This window comes from Populus nigra, chromosome 3 (genome assembly GCF_951802175.1).
Source record: "Populus nigra chromosome 3, ddPopNigr1.1, whole genome shotgun sequence".
Classification (NCBI taxonomy): domain Eukaryota; kingdom Viridiplantae; phylum Streptophyta; class Magnoliopsida; order Malpighiales; family Salicaceae; genus Populus; species Populus nigra.
In genome coordinates, this window is record NC_084854.1 from 11,174,241 (window position 1) to 11,193,727 (window position 19,487).

At 30.0% G+C, this 19,487-nt stretch overlaps 1 protein-coding gene across 1 annotated transcript; it reads left to right on the forward strand.

Moving 5' to 3' along the window:
* Positions 1-718: 718 nt before the first annotated feature.
* On the forward strand, positions 719-4,455 carry LOC133687980 (protein phosphatase 1 regulatory inhibitor subunit PPP1R7 homolog). The gene is made up of 7 exons (XM_062107342.1): positions 719-1,129; positions 1,324-1,554; positions 1,760-1,906; positions 2,080-2,222; positions 2,306-2,420; positions 3,803-3,937; positions 4,059-4,455. The coding sequence occupies exons 1-6, from the start codon at positions 833-835 to the stop codon at positions 3,881-3,883; spliced, it is 1,014 nt and encodes a 337-aa protein (XP_061963326.1). The 5' UTR covers positions 719-832; the 3' UTR covers positions 3,884-3,937; positions 4,059-4,455.
* The last annotated feature ends 15,032 nt before the right edge of the window (positions 4,456-19,487 follow it).

A 19,487-nucleotide genomic window follows, 5' to 3' on the forward strand; every position in this document is an offset into this window, starting at 1 on the left:
TTCATTCTAGACCTTTAATATTTGATTAATTAGAATTTAGTTTTCTAATTTATTTTGATTTAAATTCTAAGAGGGTGACCATGGGCTCATGCCTTGGATTGTGGTTAAACATGATTGAGCCGAGTTGATTTAATATATCATTATCTCAATATTACTTTTAAAAATATGTCAAATGTGTCACCTTCTTAATAGTTTAAAAGTTCTTCTATTATATATAAAAAATTTAGCTTCCTAGCATTGTTATATATTTTTTAAGGTTATAAGAAAATCATCCGACCCATGACATAACGCGGTAAAAAAAAACTAATATTTTCTATTTCTTAATTTTTTGATTTAATTTTTGGTTATTTTTAATATTTTTTAGTATTTATCAACATATATAATTATTAAATATTTTTTATTAAATACATGCATTTAATTTTTAATTCAAATTTAAAGTTTTTTTGGTATTTTTTTATCAGTGCCCATATATTTTCGGCTACGTTTGGAAACGCGGCTGCAGCTGTGTTTCCAAAAAATTTAATTTTTTTTGCTAAAATTTAATATGATTTATATATTTTGGATCGTTTTAATGTACTGATATCAAAAATAATTTTTTAAAAATAAAAAAACATCATTAACATGTATTTTAACATAAAAAATTATTTAAAAATCACCCACAACCACACTCGCAAACACAGTCTTCTTAAGTTGAAATTAACTTTTTGAACCGGTCCTTAACGGAACGTGGGCACCAGAATCAGTGCAATGTAAAAGTGAAGAGGCCCACAAAGAAAAGAATTCCTCCGCGAAATTGAACTGAAAAAGTTGGATTGAAAGCATCTCTCTGTAAATGGACGGCGAGGCGCAATCACCAAGGGGCTCCAACCCTGAGGCAGACGATCAAACGGTCGAAATTGATCCATCAAGCACCGTCCTTGACCTAACCAGCTTTCAGCTTCATGATCTCAACTCAGTGGAGTTATCTCCGAGTCTCACCGAGTTAGACCTGACCGCGAATCGTTTGTCGAGCTTGGACCCTAGAATCGCGCATCTCTCGAACCTCAAAAAGCTCTCTCTCCGTCAAAACCTCATCGACGATGCTGCTATTGAGCCTTTCTCTCGCTGGGACTCAATTTCCGGTCTCCAGGTAACTCAATTTTTAATTTATTTATTGGTGCTCTAATTATTACTCTAATCACTGTCATTACGAAATACAATGTCTTAATTCGTAAATTGTTAGTTTATTTTTACTACTTTTAATTAAAGATAACTGAATGATTAATAATGTTTTAATCATTAATGGAATGCCCGTGCTGTGTTGTTAATATTATGGGTTTGCAGGAGCTGGTGTTAAGGGATAATAAGCTGAAGAAAATACCGGATCCCGGCATATTCAAGAGTCTTTTGGTTTTTGATGTTTCTTTCAATGAAATTACTTCCTTGCATGGATTGTCTAAAGCCTCTAACACTCTCAAGGAACTTTATGTATCTAAAAATGAAGTTACCAAGATAGAGGAGATTGATCACCTCTATCAGTTGCAAATTCTCGAACTTGGTTCCAACAGATTACGGGTTAGTACTCTTTAAATTCTGAAGAATCTTCTTTACCCAGAATTAGGGATTGGTGGGGTTAGGATACACAAATACAGAAATTGCAAGCCTGTTGATGCGAAAAGAAAGCTTTTAGAGACTAAATGGAAAGATGGTGGATAATATATTCTTAGGAATTTCCGGAGCATGGTCTAAAACTTGAACTACTTACTTTGGTCGTTTACAGGTGATGGAGAATATGGGAAATTTTACAAGTTTACAGGAGCTGTGGATGGGAAGAAATCGTATCAAAGTTGTTAATCTATGTGGGTTGAAATGCATCAAGAAGCTTAGCTTGCAAAGCAACCGTTTAACTTCTATGAAAGGATTTGAGGTACTTAAAAGAAATTGCCCTTTTGTTAGCTAGTCAAACTCATAGCATTCTGCTTTATCAAAAATAAAAAATAAGAATGAAAAAAAAATAAAATCCATGGTGTTCTGCCACATTGAAATTGCTGTCTAAATGTGATCCCCCATATTATTATTTTTATTTTGTCTAAATTTTAGGAATGTGTTGCTTTAGAAGAACTGTACTTGAGCCATAACGGTATTGCCAAAATGGAAGGCTTGTCAACCTTGGCCAATCTTCATGTACTCGATGTATCATCTAACAAGCTAACTTCAGTGGACGACATTCAGAACCTCACCCAGTATGTGTAGTCTTTCAAACTCTTGGGATTATGATGTCTCTTTCCTGGTTGATTTCATTGCTTGACTCATGCCATGCTTACAGGTTGGAGGATCTGTGGCTCAATGACAATCAAATAGAATCACTTAAAGGCGTTGCTGAGGCTGTCATCTCTTCAAGAGAGAAACTAACCACAATCTACCTCGAAAACAATCCATGTGTAAGATATTCTCTAACTTGGAGAACCAACATTTTCAGGACCCTTACTACCCGCATGCTAAGCTATAGCTTACTAGACAATGTTGTTGATGGTTCACTGCATAGAGATGTTTCAGTCCTGCTCTTTGTCTAGTTTTGCTGGTGGTCATAGTTAAATAGGAAAGCATTAGATCATGACCTTTCTTTCTCTCAAAGGTATATCCTGAGTCATAGATCCACCCCATCATTCTGAGCTTTGTATCAGTGGTTCTCCTTCCGCACTTTCACCGTTTCTTGGATCAGCTAGATTTCCAACCTGTCACCTCAATATCTTGTTAGATGTCTGACACTTTTATTTCCTATTTGATGTTTATTTACCAGATCCTAGACTCTTTTCCAATTGTTTTGAATAGTTGCTGCAAGAAAGGCATGTACTTGTGAAGATAGAGGAACTTAAAATTTTTAGTGACAGTGTGCATCTCTTGCCCTGGAAGGAAAGTTAATACCTTTTTTTCCAATTTATTCTAGCATATCAATCATATGGATTCTCATTATGCTGGTTGATCACTAGTAATAGATTTTTTTTAAAGCCTTTTAGGTGATTTTTCAATGTCAGCCTTATGCTCTCGAGTTTTATTGTTCTACTACTGTCAACGTATTTTAGGAGTGAAAATGTTGATACTTCTTTAGCAGTTATACACTTTTATTTTCTTATCCTTAAAGAGCAATTAGAATATGCCAACATTATTTGTCCACTATTCTGTGATCCTATTCAAGTTTTATCCGCAAGTAGTGCTTTCCTTATATATATATATATATTCATTTAGCATGCTCATCTTTTAAGACCAATGTGCCATAATCATGTCTCTTTAGCCAACTGTATACATGAATTTATGTGTTAGAAGCTCCGAGTGATAAAAAAAAGCACCGAAATTGAATCCTCCTTGCAGCTCTTTTTCCAGATAGGACCATGTATAATCAGCATATACTGCATTTCATAAGAGAACAACTCTTTTTCTGTACTTGCACATAATTGATACTGTCTCTTGATGTCTGTTGAACTTCTGAGGCAAGTGCATGACAACTGATTTTATTGTTTTTTCCTTATTTGTCTGCACTCATATCTCATACAAGAAACCGTGTTGAAAAGTTTGCATGCAACTTGACAATACTCATGCGTATCCTGTCTGATGGTAAATATCATAATAGTCTTTGCTTCGATGTGCCAAAAAAATTGCTTGGATCACCTTTTTTTGGGGATCAGTGCTGTTTGCTTACTTGAAAAAGAGGGAAAACTACTGTTCCTTTTTGGTTTCCCTTGGATATTCCTCTTTTTTTTCCCCTTGCTGTAAACTTTGTTATTGTGTAGTGATTTCACTTATAGTCACGCTTCTTCTATTACAGGCAAAATCTACAAACTACACTGCCTTTTTGAGAGAGTTTTTTCCAAATATTGAGCAAATTGACTCCAATGTGTTTGCCTAGTCTTGAATTTTTCTTGCCTGGACACTGCTATCTATAAGCTCAAATCCTCTTTGGGTAATACATCTTAATCACTTAGCATTTCAACTTTTGGCTGCACTTGTTGAACATTGCTTTTAATATGTTCTCATGAAAATCTGGATTGCTGGTGGAATTATGCTACAAAATTTTATTTCAGGGGAGATAACTGCTTCTGCAAGGACACTGTGGATCCAAGTTTAGGCATTTATCTGGTATCACAACATTAGCATGAATGCCATAAATTTTCGAAGGATTTGTATTTGTTGTTTGTTTGATTTTGCAGGCAAGCTTATTTACCTTTTTTTTCCTCTGAATATTTTCATATTTCTTGATGTAAGTTTATTTTAGCTCTCTTCTACCATCACATTTTAAGTGTGAAATCTCAATCTGTTGTTTCCCGTTCAATCTTCTGTTAGATTTAGGCACTGTATAAGTTTTTGCTATTTTTGGGAGTTTCTTCCAAGATAACGCATCTCATTTACGTGACATGAATTGTGGAAGTTTCTTCATTTTGGGAATTGTTGTCCCTGATACACGCTGTTATGGAATTAAAAGCCTGGCGTAAGCATGTGCATTGCCTTAAAATTGTTTGGTAGGAATTTTAGGTAATCGATCGCTTTGATTTATAATTCTATAGTCCTTTTCTTCTTATTGAGTATTAACAAAACACTAAACATGTCAGCTAAATACTTTAGCTAAACCCACAAAACACTATTTAACTATTTATTGGAATTGTATTGTGTTTTTTTTTTTTAGATTTCACCCTTATTTTTTTTTTGAATTTCATCTTTAGGTTGTTTTAGGAATTATGTTTCATTTTTTTTTAATTTTCTTTATGTTGAGTTGTATATGAGTCTCATGGATTTATTTATTTTATTCTTATTTTTTCCTATTGATTTCAACCTTCAACATTAGATCTATTAAAAGTGGGACTTCATACTTGATTTGCTTTAAATGAATTTATCTTGATCTCATTATCATGGTCTTTTGATCTGAGTCACAAGTTTGGTAGGGTGACGATGTTTATTGAATATTGAATATTTAATTGAATATTTTCTTAATTGGGCTTCGTAAGTATTTTTATTTACTTTCTTTGTGGTTATCCTAATTTCATGACTGACTCAGGTTGCGGGTTTGATAGATTAATCGAGGTTGACTCATTTTATTTTTTTGGGTTCTTTTGTGATTAAATATTTTTCTTTTTAATTTCATCTTCCAACTATACATTTTTTTTTCAATTTCATTATTCAATATTAGGTTGTTTGGGAACTGGACTTCGTAATTTTTTTTCAATTTGCTTTTTGTAGAGTTATCCTGATCTCATGAATTTTTTTTTTCAATTTCAATATTTAATATTGGATCTATTGGAAATGAAGCTAAATGAAGCTTTGTAATTTATTTATTTGTTTTTTATGAAGTTATCTTGGTCTCATCATCTAATTTGCGAGTTTAATAAGTTAACTTGAATTGATTCATGTAATTTTTTTGGTTGTTTTTTCTAATTGTTTTTTTTTTTCATTTTCATCCTTCAACATAGGTTGGTTGAAAATTTAGTTATATATATATATATATATATATATATATATATATATATATATATGTTTTTTATATTTGTTTTCTATGGGGTTATCCTGTTCTAATGTCCAGGATAACAAGTTCGACTTATTGATCTGAGTTACTTTGTTCATGTTTTGGTATTTTTTTAATTAAATATTTTTTAATTGGGCTTTATAATTTTTTTTATTTGTTTTTTATAAGGTTATTTTGATCTTATGACTTAGGTCGCAGGTTCAATAGATTGATCCGAGTTGATTTGGTTTATTTTTTTTAATCTTTTTTTAATTGAATTTATTTTTTTTAATTTTATCATCTAATAGTTTAATTTTTTTTATAGTATATTTTTTCAATTTCATCTTTCAATATTAAATTGTTTAATAATTAAGTTTCGTAATTTTTTTTTCAATTTGTTTTTATGTGGAGTTATTTCAATCAATCTTATGAATTGACTTTATAATTTTTTTTTTTTTATGAGATGATCATGATCTCATAACTCGGGTTATGAGCTTAATAATATAACATGGGTTAACTAAGGTAGTTTTTTTGTTATTTTTTTTTAAATTTAATCATTCAATATTAAATTGATTAGGAATTGATATTTATAATTTATTTTGATTTGCTTTTTATAGGATTATTATAGTTATGTATTTGAAAGATTAATTCATATTAATTTAATGTCATTTTTATTTTTTCTAAAATGAATTTCAATATGCCACTATGTCAATATTTAAAAAAGATTATCTGTATTATATTTTAAGTTTATGATTATTATTTTTTTATTAAAAAAACAAGTTAACAACGGTTAAACATTTTTTACATTAAAAAAATTGTTACAACTTGCCACGAAGAGCAAGTTAATGATCTAGTTATAAAGAACACTAAAAGACAGTGGGGTTTTTTTTTAATTGTAGAAAACATTGTTCACAAACTTATATGTTGTTGTGGACTTTATGTTTATTTTTTTTAGATCAAACTTTAATTTAGATGATTTGAACTTAATTGAAGGCTAATTGCTTTTATTTTCTTAAGAAATAGTGGAATTAAAAGAACAATGTTTGAAATGAAAAAGGCCCTACAAATGGGTGGCGTGCCAGGTTTTCATGAAAAATACAATTAGGTCTTCAATGTTAAAAAAAATATAATTTATACAATTTAGATCTCTTTAAATTTGACAAATTCATTTTTGGTACAAAAATTTATTATTATTTTTTTTAGTTCTTAGTTAGAGAAAGGAGATAGAGAGATCACTAGATTCTAACGATGAGAAAGAAAGTCGTTCATGCCATTTCCGACCATCAAAATGATTTTTTAGTGTCAACAGGTTCCATGTGATGATAAAGGCTTGATGCTGGTTGTTTAGAGCTTCAATGTTGTCTGAAAAAACATATTTAAGCCGATTAAGTTAAATCTAACCTGGTATGATTTTGGATTTTTGGACCTTTTTTTTTTGCATTTTGAGTTGATTGATTGATTTGTAAGTGTTATAGGGGTGTTGGTGATGTATTTTTGGATTGAAATGACTTAAACACTTGAATTTTTTAGGTAAAAAAAAAACATTACCTTGATTTTTTGGTCACCGATATGGTGGCCAGAATCTGGGTTTACAAGCGACGTGTCTTCAAGAAATTATTTCTCAAAAGAATAGAGATGGACGAAAGGTGGCCTCCTCTTTTAAAAGATTAAAAAAAAAATAAAACCAAGCCCATGCACACAAGTCTGAGTTTGAAGACCCACCCATGCATTTGACTCTTCATTACAATGACCCATGAGCGTTTGGCCTTTGTCATATAAGCCCGCGTGCCTGAGCTTGTTTGGTCGTTGTTTTTTTTAATATATATTTAGGTTAAATATAAATTTAAGAGAAAAACAATTATTGAACCTAGTTGAATTCATGACTCAAATCACAAGTTTGACAATTTAAACCACAATACCTACACTATTTTTTCTCTCCAATTTTTCATTTTTTTAATTGATATCTTTTTTTTAATATGTATTTTTTAAAATAATTTTTAAATTTATGTTTCAATTAATAAGTGATTTGTTTTGCTCATTTAACCTTTTTTTAATAGAGTTTTTTTAATTATTTTATGTGTATTAAAATTTTTAAAAAATTATTCTGATTCATCTATAAATTGTTTTTTTGTATAGATGTACTTTATTTTTGAAAATAGTTTTTTTAATTTTCAGATAATTTTTCTAATATATGCAACTTTGCATATTATTTATTTCTCTTTTATTTTATTCAATCAATTTAATGTGTGTGTCTATTTCTATTATCATTTAATTGAATAAAAAATTAATTTTAATAAATAAATTCAGCAAATACAGCCAGGTAAATTAATTTTAATTAAATATTTTGATCTATATTTATCTCTCGATTTTGCCAGTTTTATTTTTAGTTATCGTTAAGGACTTTTTTATATATATAATTTATTAACACACAATTCTCAATTTATTTATTACATGTATGCATAAAATTTTTGATTCACACTTAATTTTTTTTATATATACAAAAATATATCGTAAAAGCCTGCATATATAATTTGTTTTGTAGGAGAAAAAAATATTTGACTCGCAACGGAATACTGATTAAATGGATAGTATAAACCGTGTGGTGTTTGGATGTGGACTTCCCTCTATCACTATTTACTATTAGAAGTTCACAATTCAGGACATCAAGTTATACAAAAGACTGCAAAAACAATTCTTTAACATAAAATTTTGAGTTTCAATTCTTAGGTTCAAAACTTTATAATATTAAAACTCCCAAATCTAAGTAATGATTGGGTTTAAGATCTTGTACTTAGTGTTGATATAGGATCTTATAAAGAAAGTTTTAATATAAAGACAATAATTTAAGTCTTAAAATGGATAATAATTTAGGGAAGTTCTCTTCCAGACAGACATGCCATATTATAAGATAGGATAATTATAAAAAACTTTCTATATCTTTATCCGTTTTTCATTTTTAATCTAAGGTTTGAGAAAATACAGTTTGTCTTCTAAACTTTAGTAACTTTATTACACTTTACATTCTATTTTTCTGCATTAAAATAAGAGTAAACCATTATTTACAGGTTTGTCATTATAATAATTTTAAGGATTAACGTGCCCCTGTTGACTAAAAATAAGAAAAAAAAGGTTGCGTGATCGTTGGGCATTTTCTTTTGAAAAATTAGTCGTTACATAATGCCCTTGAATTAAAAAAAAAGGCACTAAAATCATGTATATAATAGTTTCTACAACAATTCTTGATCAAATTGAAGACAACTAAAAGTATACAAGTTCACATAAAATAGTTCTTTATCAGTTTTTATTAAAAACAACAATTCTCCAAGATTGTTCACCATTTCAACCCAACAAAAAACACCATTAGATCTAGCATTAGTTACACAAATTTGTAACAAAAATTCCAAAAAATTTGTAGCAACATATGTTTATCTTCCAGCAACAATTCTTCACCTTCCAATAACAATTTCTCACTACAAATCCTGCAAACACACATTGTCCAAAATTACCAACCCAACACAAAAATCATCTAACACACATACTATACTTGTAATAATGCCATCATATTCATCAAATGCAAATAACCTAAAAATTTGTAATAGTTTGGATGGACTAAAGTTCAATAACATAAAGTGCATAACATGTGGAAAAAGAGCAACTATCAGGATATTGGAAATAGATAGAAGTAATTGAATTAACCACTGGAGGGGAAGGAGGTGTCAATGAAATCAATCCAATAGTTGATGAAGTGAAGAAGACTAAGGATGAATTACATCGAGTTTGGATTAGGAATCACCATATAGAGGTTAGCTTTGCAAATGTAAAGTTGTTATTGGTTTGTAATTTAATATGCGTAATTTTATTATTCCTAACTATGATATTGTTCATCATATTCAAATGAAATGAATAAAAATAGTAAATTAATGCACTAAATATTATACCTCACAATGCATACTTCAATAAAACAACAATCATCCACAATGTATACTTCAATCAATGCAACTAGTCTAGGTTGAGTGTTGAGATAATGATGATGCTCTAACATCACTATAATTTCTAGCACCCTTTCCAGGCCTTTTTACACCTCTACCAACATCCATCAAACCCCTCCCAACACTTCTCACACCCTTGCCAACACCTTTCATACCCTTTCTAGCACCAATAAAACCCCTGCTAGCACCTCTCATAGCTATACAACACTACTAACACCTTTAGTAGCACTCATAACACTGGTATGACCATTTAAACCCCTTGTAACACTCTTAGACCTATTCTATCACCTTTTAACCCCTTGTTAACACCCTTCAGACCCCTATCACCACTCAAACCCATTGCAACACCATGGAACAACACCATGCAATCCTCTAATTTGTTCAGTGGTATCTCTTTGACAAGTCATTGAATTATGCATATATTGCACCTCAGAGTATATGCTCTTTTCTTGATATTACTAGTTTGATCTTTTCCTTGTTCCCTCCTTCTTTCTAGGACTACCAACGTTTCTTTTAAATGTAAGAGGTAAAACAATGACATCATCTTCATATGGATCTAGATCTGCTTTAGATAAAGGGTGGAAAACCTCATTGTATGCTTTCCTAAAAGTATCTACATTATAATATACATGACATATGTCTTCTGTAATGACCTCAAATTTTGGATGCAACTTCTACATGATTCTTTTATTTGTTAATGTCAAAACAAGGTTGACTAGATTAATTTGGTAATTAAATTGGTTAACTGATTTCTCATAGAATTCTTAAATTTTCCTATTAGTCGATCAATTGGTCGTCGGTTCCATTAACCGTTTAAGACAATAATGCTTTTAACTACTTATTCTATTACGTGGTTGACTGGATTAACTTGGCAACTAAATTTGTTGACCAGTTTGAGTTGAATCCTATATTTCCAATATTCTATCTTTGACTATTATATTTATCAGTGGCGTATCATCTAATTATTACTTTCAAGTGTGACATCATGCACACTCAATTTCGTAATGGAATCCATTCATTTGGATTCCTCACATAATCAATCTTTAACTATATTACAATTATCACATTTATATAAAAGAATTCCACATGCACAAGAAACAATGAGAAAAGATAAACTTGCACATATATGATATTATGTATGCTAATCTCGTTAACTTGATTTTGAATCCATCCTTAATAATTATCTTCACATAATATCAAATACTAAATCTTATCAATTACAAGTACTATTACCTAAATTATGATTACAAATTTAATCCTATGTAGGATTCAATACAAAAAGTTATGATGTATGATAATTATTCTTGTCTTCCTTGTGATGTAGTTGAAATCAAACGCATGTCACATGAATACAATATTTTAACATAATTATTTATTCATGAAAATTTTATTCAACCATCTATTTGTTATCCATTCCTTGTAAGTCAATATTCTAGTCCATCATTTTAAAATCTAGTTTCATCCTGAACTCCTAAATTTACTCCGATATTTCCATTAAAAACTCATCAATATGGTAATCCCAACTAGTCTGACAATCCTATTTGGATGTCTATCAATCTGGCATTCCTATTAGGAAGCCAACAGTCTAATAATCCCAATTAAAAACTAAACAATCCAGCAATCCCATTTGGATGCTAATTAATCCGACATTCCCATTTGAAGCCAACAATCTAGTAGTCTCAATTGCACACCAAACAATCCAGCAATCCCTTTTAGATGCCATTTAATCCCACCTTTATTCCTATAATGTATAAACATACTCATTCTCTCAATTATCATCATGTAATCATGCATTTAAGGAATTGTAGTTAATAATAAACTAGCAATTAATAATAAAGTTAATGTGTAGGACACCTACCTAAGATCTGTTGGTGAACAATAATAGTCCCCACTATATATGCAACTCCTACAGCCTCACCTACACCATCATCATCATCAATTATATTCTCATATTAAATCCTTATTCATTTAGATTGGCTTTCATTTTATACATCTATTTGAACCAAGTTCTCATGTTATTAAACATCATATTTTCCTTTTCTTTTTAATTCTAAGCGATAGTTCAACTATTATTACACAAATATTAAATCTCGCTCATTAAATATATTTTGACACTATCATGATGTTAAAGTAATCTTGCAATTTTCAAGTCTTGACTAAAAGTATTATTATGAAGAAAATCATGTTTTCTCTCAATTTTGTTGAAACTAATATATTTCTTACCTTTCTAAAGGTTATTCCAACATAATTGCACATTCTTTATATGTCAATTACTCAAATAATTCTAATTTTTATATTTTCTCTCTCTTGGTCAAAACCACCAAGTATAGAGAATGGTTTTTCCCCTCAATTCTTTCCATTGGAATGTTACCTAGTCTTTTCTTATGACATTATCCATTTTCTCATCATAAAACAACATAACAATAATCAATTTATCACAATTTCACATTTAAATCAACATTAACACATTGTAATTCAAAAAACTCAAAATCATCCAATTTAATCATGCAAATTGGTTTTCTTACCTTTAATTGGTACAAGAACAAGAGAATGATGCAAAAGAAGTTAAAGTTCTCTTAACTTTTTCCTCTTTCATTTTTCTCTTAAATTTCTCTTCACTTTTTCCTTTTTCACTTTTCTCTCCTCACTCTAAACTCCCTTTAACCCTCTTTAAATCTTTAATCTTTTTAAATGATATCTAAAGAAGTGATAGAAAGAGAAGAAAACCCTAATTCTCCCTTTTTCTAAGCCTCTCCCCTAATTTCACTACCCAATTAGGGCATTTATAGCTAATTTTCAGCTATTTATAATTTGACTTATCATTTATTCAGGATTAACCGGTCGACCATTTTCTCACTTAGTCTCTACTTAATTTTTTTTACCAGGGTTTACATCTTTTAAGTTAAGTTTTTTGTGCTGCATACAAGGGACCATATGCCTATAAGAAATGCCCGTCATTCTCTATTCACCATTCATCATATGAACATTCTGTTTTGTTTAAATTTACATAAAATTTTGCTTGGCCATAAAAAAACTTGATATTTATTTATACTAGCTACCATCATTCTCATTTGTTTAGACTTCTCAACTGACCTATCTAATAATTTCCTAACATTAGGTGTGGTACATGTTTTCTAACATGCAGCCATAACATATCTATCATGAAACCTAAACATAAGTTTTGATCTATTTTTTTCTAGTAACAAAATAATTAGCATACTTTTATATTTTCCAACCTAACTATTAAATGATTCAACCAAATTTTTTGTTATATTTTCAACTTTAATCTCACCATCAAACAATTGTCCAGAACATATTTGTGCAATGATGTTACTCAATTAATATAGAGCTGCTTTGTCAACATCACCGATATCCTTCAAATAGGACTTATAGTGTATATTTGTATAAGCTTTTATTGCTTCTCAAAATCCAATTTTCATCTTTAAACTATGAAACTCTTTGTTCTTTAGATTAGCATGGATATGCCTTACACAATGTCTAAGAGTTGCTTCAAGGAATATTTTGACCACAACCTCTTATAGATTCTGCATCAAGAAAAAGAAAACAAGTTAAAATATTACATGACAGAGAAGAACATGTTTAGATATTATAGATAATAAACCTTCTGCCTATTAGGCGTACTCCATGTTTTATAGAACTATACAAGGCATATAAGAACCATCTCCGAGTGTCACTATTTTCTACCTCCACAATGGCATACACAACTAAAAAAAGTCTAATGTTGTCATCTAACCCCACTATTGATAAAAGGACACCTCTATATGGACCTTTTAGATGGAATCCATCAATGTCAATGAAAGTCTAAAACCATTCAAAAACCTCTTCTTTTGAGCTTTTAGGCACACATACACTTTCTGAAACTCCATTGAAGAATGATCTTTAAAATTGAAGTTGAGGTCATACCCTAGAAACATATCAAAATCTGGGTTACACTCCTTTAATAAATGTATATATCTAGGAAGTCTGATCAATGAATCCTTATAAGTTCATTCTATAAACTCCTTTGCCTTTGTCCTGGCCCTTCAAAGTCACATTGGGTGTGGTTTGATTCTATACTTTTCCTCTAAGATTGTATCTAGTGCGTTTCTAGATATGTTTGGATCAACACTAATAACATGTAGAATTGCTAGCTTTTATAATAGAAGGCCTAATACAAATATGTTTATCTTTAAAATTCTTAACCATGGAAGTATTGCCCCCCAAAACAAGTGAAGTATAAACCCTTCACTCATAACCAACACCTAAACATGTTGCTGCAAACTTCTCATTCTGATTAAGGTGTCTCTTCAAATGATAACCATGTTTAACTTTTTATTTTCTCAACACTTCCCTAAATGATTGACATTATAAAAGATCTGACGTTCTTGGAAATTAATTGATCCATCAACTCCCACTTTAAATATCTTGCATTTAAAACTAGATGTAAGACCAACACTTGCCTTCTTTTATGCCTTTTCCCAATCCTTCTACTTTTATTTTTATAACCCTCAAAACTACTATATGATTTTGTACTAAATGCAATATTATCATCTTCTTCATCGTTGCTTATTTTCCATTCATCCTCTAATTCTGAGCCACTTAACAAACTTTTACCAAAGCATACATCAACATCTAAGCTAGCAATCCATTCATCTTCTTCTTCGTTAACAAATTCAAATCCTTCCCCATCAAAAGGAATATAATCATCATTTGCCTCCTCCTCCTCCTCCTCCTCCTCCTCATCATCATCATCATCATCATCATCATCATCATCATCATCATATTTATCACCACCCTTATCATGTACACTACTAGTGCCAACATTACCCCTTTCAGTTCTTTCACTTCCTAAATTGCCATTATCAAAATTCCTGCTAACTTTCCCATCATCATCATCATAATCATTATCAAGAAGATCCAATTCATCTATATCAAATTCCCTTTGATATTAAAGTATTTTACTTTAGTTCTCTTATTGCCTTCAACCTTGCCAATGAAACACCTTGGTATCCTCATTGTTAAAGGAGTAGCAACATCATCAACATTAATATAAATATGTATTTCTTCTTCCCTTTGGTGCATATTCGTTAACTTCAATAGTGATGCATTGTCAAATATTTGATTCCCTTTATCATCTTTTATTTTAAAATCTATATGAACAATATGTCCAACCTTTCTCAACATATAACAAACTACCATGGTGAGTAATAATAAATGATATCTTGTATCATGTCATTACAAATAATACAAGCCTAATTAAAGATCTATCTAGTAAAAACCCTGATTACAGACATATCTAGAAGTCATAAATGTCAAACCTGAATTTTATCAATTAAGGTTACTATAAATAGTAATCTTAATTGATAAAATTAGGGCCTTTCTATTTAGTTAACAAAACATGCATTAGAAGAAGAAAATAATAGTTTAAACATTACTACAACACTTACTATTGTAATCATTCAAGCCATAAACATATTAATTTAGGGTTTTCAAAGCTTTGGGATTAGGTTTAGGGTAAATAAAAAATTATTTATTTTTTGTTAAACAAATGTATATTCACAATATTTTAATCATTACTCACTAATTTAACATAACATAACACCACACATGCTACTAAAACATGATTATGTTAAAAGACTTACCTCTCCACTATTTCCAATGAACAAGGTTGAATAAAATAACAACAAGAAGAGGTTTTATACCACTAGTAGTTGTATAAAGAGATTAAATATAAAAAAACAAAGGATCTTGCTTCAAATTTGTATGGGTGTATTGTGTTTGTAGACAAAGACTAAACATATAGGGGAGAGAGAGAAACGAGGTTTGGAAGCGAGTTATGAATATTTAAATTTATTATATACAAGGGCAAAGTTGCTTTTTTATCTAATTTGATTTTTTTTGTTGATCACGGAGGCAAACTGTAATTTCTCAAACTTAGATTGAAAATGAAAAATAGATCAAAGTATATAAGTGTTTTTATTTTTTTTATAATTATCCCTATTTTGATTGTTACATGACAATGACGTAGCAGGGGGAATTGTTTTCTGTAACTCGGAGTTTAAAGTAAGTAACTTCACCCCTTTTAGTGAGATACATTGAAGATGAAAACATTTTGCAAGAGGAAATATTATGTTATAGCACACCTGCCATTATTAATGGCACTTCACTTTCTTGGAGTGGTAAAGTCGGGTTACTGAGTAGAGAACTTGCTGCTTGAGAAAATATAAATTCATCACAAGGATAAAAAAAAATAAAAAAGGCCTTTGTACTTGGGGACAGACTATAAAGACGGGAATGGAAAGACAGCAGGATAACAAAATGGTTGTTGTTCAATTTATAGAGTAAACCATGCATGGTGCGCAGAAAGATGAATACTTTCAGAGATTAATCTATCGGTGAAACAAAAAAAAACAAGCTTCCAGCAGAGAAAATTAGACACATTGTTCTGAGATTTGAACCTGAAAACTGCCCCCACCTCATTATTTGGCTAGGGACCCAAAGGAAGCAACGGAGATCAAACTTCTGTGTCATTCTTAGCAGAGAAAATTAAAGAATCAATTTTGCATACTGAGCACTGAACATAAAAGATCAGCTTCCCAATTAGTGGATAAATGAATCCAAACAGAGAATACAAGGAATTTAGATATGGTATTTCATTGAATTGGAAAAGGAAAATGAAGAATCAGCTATCTAGAAGATCCCTATGTTCTCAGAATTAAACAGTAACAACAATGAAACCACAAGCAGGTGCTCCTAATTTAGGGCCACAGAGAGAATTTCTAGGGACATCATCTCTCAAGTTGCAGTGTGTTCCATTTTACGGGTGCTTATCATCCAAGGAAGAGATTTGAGCAGAAACCACATCAGGATACTCCTCGTACACTGCAACTTCTGGGATGCAGTATACGATTCGTGTACCAGAAATTACAGTTGCGCCCTCCAGCAGCACCTTAAACATCAAGGGGGAAAAAGTGCTGATACACATTGAAGGAAAAACCATTGCGCAACTAGAGAGCAATTTTCAATTTGAATCAAAAGTTGGTAGCACATAATCTACCAACAACATTAAATATCATACGTAACATCACAGCTTCTCATATTCATCCACAATTACATACTTATACGGGGAGGATCTCTTTTAACTTCTCTCATCCAGACACATGGTTAGTTATTAGCTATGATGGATTGCATATAATAGCTCTCTAGCAATACTACAAGGCTACTCTTCTTTCAATGACTAGGCACTAGTAATAGAAAAGAGCTATGTTGATGTAATCATTCATCACAACACTAATCCCTACCCTTAGACTCCCAGGAGAACTTTAGGTCTTCTTTGGTGGCCTGAATTTCTGCAATTGTGAAATTCTGCTGTCTTCCCTCCCATCTTCTAACGCATTTACAAAGTCATCAGAGATGACATTTGAAAATGAAAAGTGATGACTCAAAATCCAATTATAAAAAAAGGTAAATGGCGTGGGGTATTTACTGTAACTCTAGACACAAATTACTATGGATTGCAATAATAAAATTTATTTGGATATGGTGTGTAATTAAGAGTATCATGGGGACGTTTTAGTATTTTCACGTTGTCTTTTTTATTTTTTATTCGAAAAGCTGCTGGCGTGTGTTCCACAGACCACAGCGAGTGGGCGATGCTCACACCATTAAGGAGGCACGTGAGATGTCTTCCCGTGACCAAATCTGGTCATGTGTCATCTAGGTCGACGTGCAAACGTGCCCTCTTCCACATGGTGCGACACGTGTAGAAATATCATGGTTGGATTGCCGTTGGTGATCGATTGCTTATGTCGACTCTTGGGCCTGACATTGCTGGTAGACCCAAGACTTTTAAATCTAGCAGCCTTGCTAGACCCAACTGGAGGCCAAATTGTTTAGAATTATTTATAAATGAATAAATTTGAATATCTATCAGATTAACCTTATGTTTTATCAAATAATAATAGATTTATTTAATTTTTGAAACACATAATATAATTTATAATTGCTCTTAATTAAAAATTAGGGACAAAATTGAGTTATATGCCACATGATTATAAATTACTAATAAATAAATTAGTTTCTAATTCATGGAAAGAGTTGAAGCATGCATTACTATCATGCTCTAAACTGTTCCAAGAAAGGCTTTGGTCTATCAATTTTTGTTTAAAATAGTAAAAATAACATAAGACAGTAGCAAAAAATAACATACAAAAAGATTAATAAAGAATTCAATTTATTCTGATGAGTTTTAAAGTAAAATAATTATTTTCAAATTTTAATGTTTATATTTTTTGTTGATTTTTAACGCTTTTTAAAGTTTTGACAACATAAATAAAATATAACGATATTACTATATAGTTTAGTTGTCAAGTAACTTATTTATATTATTTAGAGTTTTACATAATGTATAAATTAAAAATAAGAGTAACCTGTATTTAAATCCACATAACGGGTTCAAACAAAACTAAAAACATATAGTCCAATATTGTTAAGAAAATATAAAATAATGTTGTCGTCGGTGAAAAATCACAAACGACCACCCATTAAATAAACATTTTTTTTGCAATGAGTTTGAGTAACAAATGTATATAAAAATACAAATTCATAAAAAGAGAAAAAAAAAGAGAGAAGATAGAATTTCTATTGAACCAATAACAAATTCATAAACATAAAAAATAAAATATTTCAATAGGAATATATGATATGAATTTTTAGATCTAAAACGTTAGATTAGATTTTTGTAATGATTTGTTGTTTATAAATAATTAATGAACTTGGATTTCTATTTAGGATACTTCAAGATAGTTTTAAATTTTTTTTTATATAAAAGATAAAAAAAATTAGATAGAATTTTTGTTTAGGATACTTTAAGGATAATTTAAATATTTTTTTAATAAAAATTAAAAAACACTTATAAAAAATTAATTAGGATTTCTGTTTAGGATATTTTAAGGATAATTTAAATGTTTTTTTATAAAAAATAAATAAAAATTAATTAGACATAGCCGCCAGATCCAAGTATCTTGGGTTTGGTATGCTACCAGACTTTAGGGGTTTAAAATATTTTCTATACTCTTAATAATTTTTTTTGCATTATAAAAAAAATGATATTGATCCGCTGCGGAGTAAGAACTAATATACTAGTATGTTATGGAATTAGGTTATTTAGTGTTTGTATAATGATTAATCAAATGTTCATGTTAATATTTAAAAGTGTTTGGAAGTGTGGTTGCTTTTCAAATTATTTTTTGCTCATAAACACTTCAAGATAATGTCTTTTTTTTTAAAATTAATTTTGATATTAACACATCAAAATAATCCAAAAACATAAAAAAATTAATTTTAAACAAAAATTATTTTTGAATTTTAGCAAACCTCTATTTGGACTGTACTCCCAAACAAGAACTTAGTTTGGGAAGCATAAAATTGATTGTAGATGTCCTGTGCAAAACAATTCCTATCAAGAAATTTAAAGAGTTTTTAAATTAAAAAAACAAGAGTGTTTGTTTTTTGTTTTTATATGATTATTACTCTAAGAATTGAGATATATATGTTTGGAGAATAAAAAAAAATAAACCTTATCTTAATGATTTAGGAGTGTTTATATTCCCTGAACCTTATTATTTTAGTGAAATGAAAGGATTAGAGAGTCATTGAGTATTAATGAGATGAAAATTTAATAGATCCTTTAAAGATCTTTCATACACTATAGATGTAGATAAATGATTATTTTTAACATGAATAAATCATGCTAATAATCTTAAGATATAACCTTATGTTTTTAGCAAAAATTAATTGGGTATAAAGCATAGCCAAACCTAGAGGAGATCTACAATCTCTTGAGTTTAGTCTATTATTAAATCTAACTGTATTAAATTTAACAATTTATCAAATTCACAATGCACTGAACTCAACTTAAAAACTAACCCCAAATATAATGATTGATTGAGTTATCGCGCATTTCAAAATATAAAAATATTTGAATAAAAAATACTGAATTATAAAAAGCACTTTTTATTTTTATTTTT